At 30.6% G+C, this 13340-nt stretch overlaps 1 protein-coding gene across 50 annotated transcripts in view; it reads left to right on the forward strand.

The window, feature by feature from the left end:
• Positions 1-4462: 4462 nt before the first annotated feature.
• Positions 4463-13340, forward strand: part of Dscam1 (Down syndrome cell adhesion molecule 1) — an 88616-nt gene continuing 79738 nt past the window's right edge. For all 50 annotated transcript variants that reach the window (XR_015811221.1, XM_088196176.1, XM_088196171.1 and 47 more), the window contains exons 1-2: positions 4463-4573; positions 6800-6988. Coding sequence is in view for 49 of the 50 variants with exons in the window: in XM_088196176.1 (XP_088052302.1) it covers positions 6910-6988 (79 nt within the window). In the remaining variant the exon portion in view is untranslated. The remainder of the gene's footprint in view (positions 4574-6799; positions 6989-13340) is intronic.

Raw genomic sequence — 13340 nt, forward strand, 5'->3', positions numbered from 1 at the left:
CGCATATTAGTTATTGAAAAGCAAATTCTAATACATTATTAGTATTTTACTAAATAGAAAAATAGGTTTAAGATGTATTTTCAAAAAATATTTAATTCAGTATTTAACATTATAACCAAATGTAGTTTTTATTTTTTATTTATTTTGACAGTTGTATTTATTTTTAATTTGTCCTTTGTAACTAAACATATAACTTTTTATTCTCTAAACTTTTAATATGTACTAAAATGTATAAAAAAAATCACAATCATACTATAATATTTTATATTTCTCTCCCTTCATCCTCTGTCTCATGATTTAATGCTTGCATTGATGATCATTAATAATATGACTGGAAGTTTGTCCGTTGGCTATGATTCGCTGGTTCATTTATTCCCTGCTACTCGAATCACCGATAGATAACCTTTACTCACTACGGCGGTGGCTTGTTCATTCCAACTCATCTGTGACCTTTTCTTTTTTATTTCACTACGTAGTGATATCAATAAGACATCGTTGAATTTCAATGCACATACATAATAATAAAAGAGCGGCGAAAATTATACCGTCGTGACTGGAACAGAGGCGTTACTAGGGTATTTGGCACCCGCGGTCGCTAAACTATCCAAATGCCTCCCTCTCTCCATTTATAAATATTGCACAATTTTTATTTACCTACATATTTCAAATGGCAATTTGAATTTAAATAAAATAAAATTGTCTAATATACTGAAGCTTTGTAATTTTCTATGGAATTGTAAACATCATTTTAAAAAACTACAGTTTTCCCAATGTGTCCCAATGATCTGTAAAAATTAAAAAAACATCTAACATTAAAAATTTTAAATTATATTATAATATAAAAATCAATTAACGAAATATATACATAGGTAATTTTATTTAGAGAAAAATGTACATAAGAAACAAAAATAAAACAACTATTTTTTATTGATTGTGCTATAGAAAACTGGTAATTATACTCAAATGGGAAAAATTAAAACTATGATTTGCAAATTTAATTTAAAGTATGCCTCAAAAATTTCACATACCATTTTAGCGCCCCTTAGTCTGACGCCCAGGGATATATGCCTCGCTACATCTCTCTAGCTACGCCTCTGTACGGAAAGTTTATACAGAGATGACCAGAAAATGTTCAGCGCTCCAAGTTCTAAATAAAAAAAGTCATCACGGAAATTTTTATTTAACCCTTTGAGTGCGGTGGAACGATATATCGTTCCGATACTTTATGCCTCTTGAGTGCGGCGGAACGATATATAGTCACGGCCATAAAAAACGTCTCGCCTTACCAATCAGTATTATTTTTTATTAACTATTTTTTGTAATGTTTTTGTATACAGTGTCTCACAAATATTAAAAAAAACTTTGTTAGTAGCATTATTTATATGCAATACATTTCTCTGTCATGACTTAATTATAAGATATACATATATTGCAACATTTTTTTTGTCATTACGTTACTAATTTTATATTCCCCCCCCCCCCTTTTATCTCAAATAATAAATAAAATGTTGGATATAGGTTAAGTAACATGTATTAAATAATAAATTATCATAAAAATAATCAAAATAAACACTTTTTTTTGCATGGATTATTTTCATTTTTCGCAGACTTATTAAAAAACACCTGCCGCACCTAAAGGGTTAAAATCCATCTGGTAAATTTTTTTCCGAGAAAGTTGACGGAGGACAAAATGTCGCGAAAACTAAAAAAAGGTCAAATGTCGTAAAAAAGGTCATCAAAGAAAATTTTGTTAAAAATTACGTTTTTTTTGTAGGAGAATTAATTGCTGCAGGAAAAGGTTATTTAAAAAGTTTTGTTCAAATTCTATCTTCGAAAATTTTTTCAAGGAATCGAAAAGATATCGATATCGTTTTGCCGGTGGATGGTGACTGGTGGCAATTATGATTGAGATTGATCTAACAGATTGACCCTTCGTATTAGTATTTTATTGATGTATTATTAACATATGCCTTTGAACGGTGCATGAGGCAGCACATATGTATATAAATGAGCTTCCACTTTGTAAAAATAAATATTTGAATTTTTATATTAAGTAGATATTTTTGTTAATTTTCTTGAGATTAATTTATGGTATATATATTTTCCCATACATTTTATAAATAAATTAATATTTTTAAACATTAAGACATCTCTTGGCGAAATTATGAAACTATTTTATTGGAAATATTGTTAAGCACCATCTCTTAAGTTCAATTAGAATTAATCGCATCAATATTTGCATACCCGTGATTGCGTGAAGATAAGAACATTTATAAAAAAAATATTATTTTGCTGTTAAAAATGGTTTTTACAATTAAAATCAATCTTATAAGCAATTAATACATGTGAAAAATATAAGTAAATTCCAAACATTTCTAATTTTTACATTTTATTTCTTGCGCAAAAGTTTTAAATCAATAATTTACATATGTATTCATACATAAATATATATATTAACGAAATAGATACTATTACAAGGATATGAAAACTTTGTGATACGAAACAAAAATATTCTAGCACTTAACACCTAATATTTTCGTAAAAATGTTGTTTAAATATAAATTTAATTTTCACAGAATTTTGGATGTATGAATTTTTATTTTTTTTAATATAGTGTTACTTTTATAAAATGTTAAATTCAACAAACCGGAATTTCTTTCGTTTGACTGAATATTTAAATATTAATTTTTAATGGATTACTTCGTTCTAAATTTTTGCGAAATTTTGCTTATCTTCGTTTTTGTGAAAACCACAGTTATAGCTTCGATAATATCAAGTAAATAATACTTATTATTGTCATCATGACGCATTAAGAGAAACTTGTCATAATGGTCAGAGTTGTAATAAGAAATATAAAAATAATACTAATTAAAGAATAAATTATTATAACTATACCAAAGATAATGACTTTTGATTTAACCGATAAAGGTTAGATATATGTATGCATATACGTACATATATAACATAATAGATCGACGAGCAACGAATTTTACCAATAAAACAATAAATTATATTTTTATTAATAAAGTAAGCAGGTGAGGATTTTTCTTCCAATTAAGTCGCGAAGTCGTAAGTAGTCGTCCGACTTCGACTCATTTTTTTCTTTAATAAATTAATGTTATATTAAACGTGAGATGTTTAAAAATATTGTATTGCAGTAGTTTTTTTTAATAATTTAGTTTAATATTTTTTAAATCCTTTTTTTTATTATTCGAAAAGAGTTATCATTATTTTTATTGCTATCAATTTTATACGATAACAAGAATATTATTTTTTCCTGATTTTGTTAATGCAAACTGATCAATCACATAATCGGAATTAATTTTTTTAATGTTTATTTTTCAATGCTAAAGAGTTAGATTATAAAGACGATTTTATCAAATTGAAGCTCGCAAATATGTAAAAATTAGCTTTAACTTTATAATCGATCGCTCACAACTCTCACAACGATACTGCAACAGTTTAAATTATCTACAGTGAAAAGGGAAGATTTGTAAATAAATCATTTGCATATGATACAATAAAAGTAATAAGATCTAAACGAGTTTTCGGTAATACTTTATTACGAGTAGTACGCACTATTTTAGTATTCTGCACCATCGACGTTCGTGTCGTAAAATTCGCAAAATTTGTGCAATTTTGACGTAGTTTATTTTTATGTATTTTAGAAAGAAGAGTTTCGATGCAGAATTTCAAACTTTTTATTTAAGTCTTTTAGTCTTGAAAATTGTATTGATATTTCTCGCTACAATGGTCAAGTACGTTTTTCATAACACGTAAGATTAAGTTTTCTACTGAAACTCTGATTTAATTAATACTTCTGGCATCCTTCTACGTCGTCTAATTCTTTCAATCTGTACATTTTATTTTTTATAATTTTCGCGTAAATCATCGCGGAGTTTGAACAATTCCAGAGATTAAAGATCAGTTACTGCTTCTGTGAAATTCAATTCAATTTTTTATAACGTCCAAAAAATTAAGCAAGAAATGAAATGTGTTGCATCGTTTCTAGTTTCAAACGTTATATCTGGATCTTTTGACAAATTTTCTAAACGTCTATTTCTGTTATTAAATGTTAATGATTATTTAAAAAAAAATCTACCATTTTTCAAACTTGAAAATCGTAAAAGATGGTTGATTTCATTAAAATTATTTAATTCGGAGTCGCAGTTGGAGCATAATGAAACGTCCGAGTCGGAGTCGGTAAATTTTGAAAAAACAAATTTTGACTGCACCGATGAAAACATTTATCATTTTAAATAAAGTTGTGAAACAATGCCGACGCAAAAATGCTTCCGACTCTACTCCTTGTTTTTTAGTGTTCTTTTGCGCAACAAGATTTTGAAGCTCGCCGAAAAAGTACGCGCCGCGAACTTCCTGTCGCTGCGGCCCTGGTAGAGGACGAAGATCTGCCGACATCTCTCTCTCTCCTTCTCTCTCGCTCCGCGTGTCGCACATTCGTCGCCCGGGCGTTCGTTCGCTCGGTCGTGTCGCTCGCGCGTCTGTTTCTGTCGCGCGTTCGTTCGTGTTCATCTTTGTGTCTCTCCATCGCTCGCCAGGAATCACCACTCGGGTTAGTATTTACTTCACCATTCAACATCGCTAAACATTGACTCATCCTGTGAACATGCCAGCAAGGAGCGGTAAACGCCCGGCTGTCATCCTTCGCCAAAATCGATAAACGGGGGGGTTTGTTTCTTCTCCGCCCCCGCGATATAAACAATCAAATCTGCAATTTATAACATTTTGTTTACGCGATTGAGCCGGTTGTTTACATGACGGTATCGCAAATGTGGCCGCGAATGTAAACATTGTAAACAATCTACGCAAATTGATCGAAAACGAAAGTCCACGTGCGCTTTTGCATAGGTACAATCATATTATATTTTAAAAATATAAAACAAAGCAAGATAATATCAATACTGATTTATTGTGTATTTACAGTTATAATTAAAATTATTATATTATTATTATAAATATTCATTTGTTTATATAGTATATTATAATTGAATAAAATAGTGAATTGATATCGAAGAATGGTTAATTATTGTTTTTGTTTCTATGAGTCATTGAGCACCGTGCAGTCATTATCGCGGGGCTATTGCTCTTTTTCCTCTACGGGGTAGTGCACGTGCGAATCGCGCATGCGCACTGTTCGTATATAGTGCGCCCACCCCATTTTCGCGTTCAACCCCCTCGACGAAACGTCTGCCGGTCGTAGTCGACCACATGGGCATTTTATGTTGTTTATATATTCATAATCGTTTACATATTACACTGCTATCACTAAAGTCTGAGTTTGTGGTTGCTTAAAAAGACAATACTAGAGCAGGGCTTTCCAAGTTTTCCAAGAATCTTGGAAATTGTGTGGAAATAGTGTGTCTGTAATACACATTTATTAAACAAATTCTATACTAGACGTAGAAGATTACATACATAGAATAAGTATATCCGTCAATATGAAACAATTCATAATAAAATATTGGTTACTTTCCTGTTATCGGGGGTAACATTTAATCTAAAAAAAATATTTATTTATTTATTTATACATTTTATTTATTTATATACATCATTGTTCTGAACACATAACCTGCCTAAAGAAAGTTATGTAGCAAAAAGTTTTAAAATTTAAATAGGTTAAGTGCGAACAAGCGGCAGCGAGTGAGCGATGGTCAGAACAGCCAGCACTACACGAATAACTCCGCAACAAATCTATATAAAGAAATAAAATGCATAAACATAGAATAAAAAAAAATAGAATAAATATGACCCGCGATAACAGAAAAGTACCAAATATTTTATATAGCGACCGAAAAACCAAAACATATATTTCAATTATATTCATGAATGGATATTTTGTCTTGGATGTACTGTAGAAGAATTGTAGAAAATTTCATCTAGAAAGCTGTTCATAATTAAATATTATTAAACACACATTTCAGTCAATCTAATTCATGAATGAATATTATGTTTTGGATGGTATGAAAAATAATTGTTAAATTTTAGTTAGAACGGTGTCGTCACGAAAAAAATCAATTCGGAAAAGAATATTATATGTATAAATATATAATACATTAACACATATTTTAATACATTTCATTAATTAATGAATATGTTTTGGATGAAAGTGAAGAAAAATTGTTGAAATTTTCAGTTAGAAAGCTGTGATCACAAAAAAAATATTCGTAAAAGCATATTATATGTAGGAACAGAATACATAAACACATATTTCAGTCTATCTTATTCACTAATAGATATACTTTTCTTCTATGGGTTTTACTATGGATAAAGCAAGATGGTTCTAATTCTAAGGCTATGTAATTTGCATTATTTTTAAAGTTAAAAGATACGTCAGTCGATATTAACGGAATGCGATAAATTAAACCACTTTCGCTTAAGCATAGACAGTTAATATTACATATAGTAGCAATATTTTGACGCATAATCTATGTGGATCCATGATATAAAGTAGCATAATTTGAACTCCAACTTTTAAAACAAAAACGCGGTTGCAGATAGTTTCAAAGAATTTAAAAGAATGGAATGAAAGCCTGATGAACTCAATCAAAAATTTATTTATTTTTTATTATATAATATAATATTGTATGTACATCGATATTTGGATAATATGCCAAAATGGCTCGGCAGCCAAAGGGTTAAGGATCCGGTGGAAATTTGCGATCGCGAGGTTTATGACCTGTAGTTGTCAACAATCAAAATTGTTGTATTGACGCAAAAGATATCAATCTACAGTATGTCTAAATTAGTATTCTAAATTGTTTTATTTGTATATTTTCAGCGGCTCTCAACCCCAAAGTTGCCGGGGTCGCTCCCGCGGCCGCATCAGCTCGCAGTCGCTGCAAAACAGTGATAAAAGTGATTGTGATCAGTGCGTTCAAGTGCGTCAGCATGTGGGTGAAGTTGAAAATGTGCGGGTGTAGTGTTGTGTGGTTGGCCGCCGTCTTATTCGCCACAGTTTACGCCAAAGGTGAGATATCTAATTCTAATCAATATTACAAGAAAATTTGGTTACTTTTTGTCAAAATCAAACAGTGATTGCATATTATTGTAAAAAAAGTATATCGGAGTTAATAATGATTGTGAAAATCTGTGAGTTTTCATATCAAGTCTTAGTTGATTAAAATCAACTAGTATAATTATATACTTTTTTAATCCTGTAATTTTGTCTTCAGTTGTCCACAAATTTTAAGAGTACAGTGAGGTTAACTAAATAGACTAAACTTAATATGTACAATGGTTGTACTTTACTTGATGATTTGATGATAATGACTGACAAGGTCTTAAAATATGAGATTTACGAACTCTAATGCTCGTCATTTGACACTTGAAACAAAATTTGCTTCATTTATAATCTGCTGTTTCGTTTTTTAATGTAAAATCTGTATATTATAATACTGCACGTCAATTACTGTACAAGGCATATTCAACCTTGCTTCAGCAATGACATACTTCCATATGCTAAGAAGATAAACATTCAGTTTTTTTATTTTCTATTTGAAAGAACAAAACTTTTGTCACATAGAAGAAAACTAAATACTATAATGAGCTATATGAAAACCTTAAATATGTTTAATCTCTAAATATATTCAACGAAAAAGGTACAAAAAACATACGTTTTCTTCGTAGTCTATATGGCGTTCAATATAAGTGTTAAAAAGTATTTAATTACTACATGAGTGCCGCATGTTGCACCTTTTCGTTGCACCTGAACCAATTTTATTTCATTGTTTCTTTGAGCTGTTTAAATAGACGAAATCTGGAGAGTACAAAATCAATACGTCGTTCTTTTAGTTTTGAAGATAGATGGTGTGGTACTCATGCATACACTTGTAGAACATCAAGAAGGGTGTGTCGTAGTAATCCATTACTCATATTCAGAAGCGAGACTATTTCACTCACCGTTACTCGGAGATTTTTCTTTACAATGACTAACTGTTGAATTGTCACTTCTTAATCGAAACGAGTCTTCTACATGACTGCAGTTCTTGTACTTTATAGTACTCTCATACATTTGCTGAAGTGACATATATACATGCATTGGACTTTCAGTTCATTTTAATTTATCGTTTAATTTCAATGGGTTTCACCCAGTACTATAGTCGTAAATTTACATTTTATACGAAAATAGCACTCCCGTGGTTTCAAAGCGCAGCTTCTCTACAAGTCTTCAAAAAAAAAAAAAAATTAAGTTGAATTAAAAAATGAGCCATTTGAAATAAAATAATTCCACTAAAACCGTTATGTGTTACATAAATCCTTTTTTAACATAAAATCACGTTTCATTAAAATATACATTTTGATCCAAATCCAACAATTAGTTCTCAAAAAATTGTACTACAAAAATTTAAACAAAATCGCTAAATATATTTTTATGAACTATTGCTATTGATTTCCTGCATACGCTGTTTTAATATATTCGATTAAATTTTTTCATCGATACAATAAAAAGTGTAGAAGCTATTACAGACGCAGTGCAGGAAACGTTTGTTGTGGGTGATCTCCAAATTGAACTAATTTACGAACCGGGACGTGGGTGAACTCAATTTGTCAACGGCTTCCATTTTGTATTATATAGTACGTCGCTTTAGGGCCACATAATTGGATCAGGAGTGAGTTATTTATTTTTTTGCGTGGGTCTAAATTTTTAACCGCAGGGTATTTTCCACCCCCAAAACGGGGCGTGGATGCTCCTGGCGTCTGGCCAGTTCGTCGGAGGTTTAAAATCGAAAGGAGACGGTGCCTTCGACCGGGGTCAATGTCGTGGTGGAAAACCGAAAGTGGAAATTTTGTGCAAGTTCACAACGAAATGTGGTGCGAACTCGGAAGCCCACGTGGCGCTTAATCGCGATGTGAAGAGTAGGGGAACGAACGTTGAAGTACATTTGACGAAAAAGGAAGGGAGTATGACTGTAGGGCGTTAAGTGATTGTGTTGATTCAGTTTAATTAATCCGATTAAAAATGTGAAGGGAAGACGCTTGAGGTCTTTAAAAATCAACAGGGTCGTTTGAGGAACATTATTTGAAGAATGAGGAATTTTTATTTATTATTAGATTTGCTTTATGCATTATGGTTCATTACTACAACATATACATTATTTAATAATTCATCAATAAGTTAAGCCATGTAATAATATTAGTATAATATATATAAAAACACAAAACGTAATAAACATTAAGTGTTTTTAATATTCGCGATACATAACTAACTGTATTTTAGATCTATAGAATTTTGTGAATCAGCACTGTGCTCCGTTTTGTTCTTGTCTATTTCGAGCTCCTGAGGCAAAGATGTTATTAATTATTTCTAAAACCTTAAATTTAATATTGTTTCTTGCATATAATAGAATTAGCTAAATTTTCAACGTTTTGTCATAAGCCCACCACCAATAATTTAGTTCAGCGTTCAGGTTTAATGCTAAACTAAATTTTAAGTGTGAGCGAATATATTATGTATGTATGCATGTCTATAGCTTTATATGTTTTTATATAAAAAAAACAACTATCATATAAATCGATAAAATTTAAAAATTCAGGTTTAGTTTCATGCGGGCAACGGAATACGAATTAATTAAAAACATAATCGATAATGTTAACTAAACTACATTAAATTAAACGATACAATTAGTTTCAATATGTCTTGATTGAATTATCCCAAATGAAAAGGTCATTATATATGTACGTATTTGTTTTGTAGTTCAAAATTAGTATTATAGAAAATATATTTTCTACTTCTTACTCCATACACTTTAGAATCAGTGATATCACAATTTAATGACTTAAAAGATTAAATAATGTTCTATGTAATTTAATCATTATTTTTCTAAACAAGTTTTGTTTATCTTTTGGTGATTTTTAAATTATGTAAATGTTTTCAATCAAACAGTATTTTTACCTATGCAGGTTTAAATTTTTCTTAAAATCCACTTAATTTTCTATTAATGTAAATATTTAGCTAGACGTCTTATCATTTCACTTCCTAATACGATTTACAGAAACTCTCAACTGCTTGGCAGACTATTTAATGTTATATATTATATTATGTTTATTTATTGAAAACATATTCATTGTTTTTAATATGCTTGAAAAATATTTTGCGTTAATATATGTCCTGTGGAGTCGTTTAAAATTTTACCGACTCTGACTTCGACTTTATCTTATGGTCCGACTCCGATTCCGATTTTCTTATTATAAAATCATTAAGCAAAATAAGACAATGTCTACAATGATTACAATTATATATAGTATGTAAAAATGAAAGTTCTAAAAAAATAATTAAAAAATATATTATACGTATAGTAAAATAAAATATTTATAATATAAAAAAAAAAAAATAGAACGATACATTAATATACTTAAAAATAACAAATTTAATAATTATACTCGTAACTCGTAAGGGAAAAGGCTTGCTTTATTGGTTTTATTTTACCAGGTGGACTAAATCTGATCCTAAATCTTTAATAATACTAAATCTAAATTTAATCTTTTCCATCCGTTATTGAAACTATTTTAAAAAATTGCTTCTAATAAGTCAGTGTTTATGAAAGTTCTTAAATCAGATTTAATTATTTTAAGCGCGGAAAATAAACGCTCTACTGAAACTTGCGTTTGTAGTAAGTAACGCAGTGACAGTCAAAGCTGAATCTTGAACTATTTATGGATATATTATTGTTTTTTTGACATTCAATTTTGAAGCACGGTCAATTTGATTTCCTTTTTTTAGTGCATCATAAAATTATGGACACTGGAGTCGTGTTTAACGCACTTGACGTGCTAAAGAAAATTATAAAAAGGTATCTGAGTCGGACGATTTTTTACAACTCCGACTCCACAGCCCTGGTTATAACGTAAAAAACAGCAAAAAACAATAGCTGTAATAAATAAACGCAAATATAGTGATGTTTATTATATATTAGTACATACACATATCGAAATGTGATTCTTCAGAAAGAATAGACAGTTTTTCAATCTTTTCAACTAGCAATTTGGAAGGAAATTCGTATGCACATCGAATTTAATATACAATTTCTAAGGATTAGACTTTATTTTTTTAATTTATTCAATACCTTATTTTTCAACGTAATCGTCTTTAATCTATCCACGATCGCATTTTTTCAAGGAGTATCCTATTTTATAATAGATACTTTTTTAAGAACTTTTGTTCATCGCTCTTTTCAGAAATTGAAAATGCTTGCTGTGCAGTGCTTTTCAAATTTTATCTGTATCTATCGTTTTTTAAATCGCTCAATCAAATTTTTTTTATGTATTTTGTATAAATACAATCATTTCTCTGTAATTTTGCTGCGTCTTTATAGCTTCAAAATTATCAAGACTGCAGAAATATATTTAGCAAATAATTGTATATGACCTATATATGTACATAATCAACAATGACTAAATCATTGCTAATCAACAATATGCATGTCAAAGACATGCGCATGCTGATTAAAATGCATAACAAAATTCTCAGAAATGTAAACATCCCTGGTATATAGATTGAATGAATTAGATTCACCTCACTATAGCTTATATCTTTATAAACATATATTTTATTAAATTGTAGTGACATTTTTTTTATGTACCTTTTACAATTATATATATATATATATATTAAGCACATACCAATTGCTATTTGACACCCCTGTGAAATAGAATGATTGACAAAATTGGTCAAAGACATGCAACCCAGAGATAAAGTGAGCACTCGCTCATTAACACCAGTTCAATGATTACATGTTGATAACGCCATGTAGCACGACAGCTTCACAATGTATTATATGTACATGAACGTTGGAACATTATGGTAACATTTCTGGCACGTTTCAGACACAGCGATGACAACGATATTGCCATAAAAATGTGCTTATTAAACTTTAACGTCTGCGAAGCGCAGACTTTGAGACATGTGTTGTTTTGATAACAAAAAAAAGTAACGGACAAGGAACCAAGCAACGCTTCGAAAACATTTAAAATTTGCTCAAGAAAGCATCACAGGGCAAATTTAGATTGATATAATTTAACAAAGCCACTTGACCCATTAGAGTTTATAGGGTCTAGACTCGATCTTATGACTTATAACACCCGTGGTCACACCGTTAACCTGCCCGCATGATCTATAATAATTCGTGCCTTTACAATTGCATCAATTGACCCTAACAATTGACCTTTGACTGCATTTGTATCGTACCTGTCATGTGATGTCAAAGCTGAGGTCCGACTCTTGTGCTAAGATAATGTATCAGCTATACGTTGCTTCAACTACATAGTGCTTTTATGTTGCGTTACTACGAACTAGAATTAAACTAAAATAAATGTACTATTTATTATCTTTTTAGCAAAAATATTTTAGTTGATTTAATAGATCCAATTTCACACACTAGACTTTATAGCTATTCCTGTAAGTGCTCTCTCATGTTTGTATATTTGGTCTCTGGCTTTTTCATTCCAGAATTGATTACTTCATGTATCAATTGAGCTGAAACGAAAGTGGCATGGCAATAAATTGACACCGGATCGCGCTGTGGTTCGCCGCAGTTGAAATGTTTACGATCTTATCACTGATTGTTTGATATTTTTTCCACCGTTGATTGAAGTGACGTTCAATTCGAAGATGGGAGCCGGTGCGTCCTCGCTGAGAACAAAAAGGGGAGTGGGTCTAAATATAGCACAAGACGCGAGAGGAGGCAGATAACCCATTTTGAGATGGGATATTGAAGATTCTTTCCACGGGAGAGTAGAGCCAATTACACAGTGTGTTCAACTATATTATATACATTAATCGAACGACAGCGGCAGACGCGATTTAATTCGAGTCTTGGGATCAAAGGCTATCGCCCGCAATCAAATTGTCTGCAAAAGGTTTTCTATGCAATCTACTAGGTATTGAGCGATTTTGTCTGTTAAGTGGGATTTATGAGCTTCTGGAGTTCCGAGTATTGATGGTTAAAAACATTCCATAATGTTTTGTTTCAGTGTCAGTGTCCTTCGACATTTGACCATATATGATTTTATGCTAGCACATTGCGATATAATATTGACCTTAAGAAAAGCATCCATCACATTGTAACTTACTTATTGGCATAACTACAGTATTTATAGTCGCTTGAATCGAAAAAATAAATTTATATGAATCAACAATATTCTGATTATAAACAGATTATCGCATTTCATTGTTGCAGTTTTTGATGTAATCTTATATGTGTTTAATATCTTTTCAACCAATCTTGTTGTATTGCACAATAGCATAATTGGGCTACAAAATTAATGCTTTTTTTATGCTGTGCTACCCCACTTGGATTCAGGAAGCTTAAGAACTGGATAGC

Source organism: Plectrocnemia conspersa, unplaced genomic scaffold, assembly GCF_051122295.1.
Source record: "Plectrocnemia conspersa isolate PC_06_02 unplaced genomic scaffold, ASM5112229v1 ptg000010l, whole genome shotgun sequence".
NCBI lineage: Eukaryota > Metazoa > Arthropoda > Insecta > Trichoptera > Polycentropodidae > Plectrocnemia > Plectrocnemia conspersa.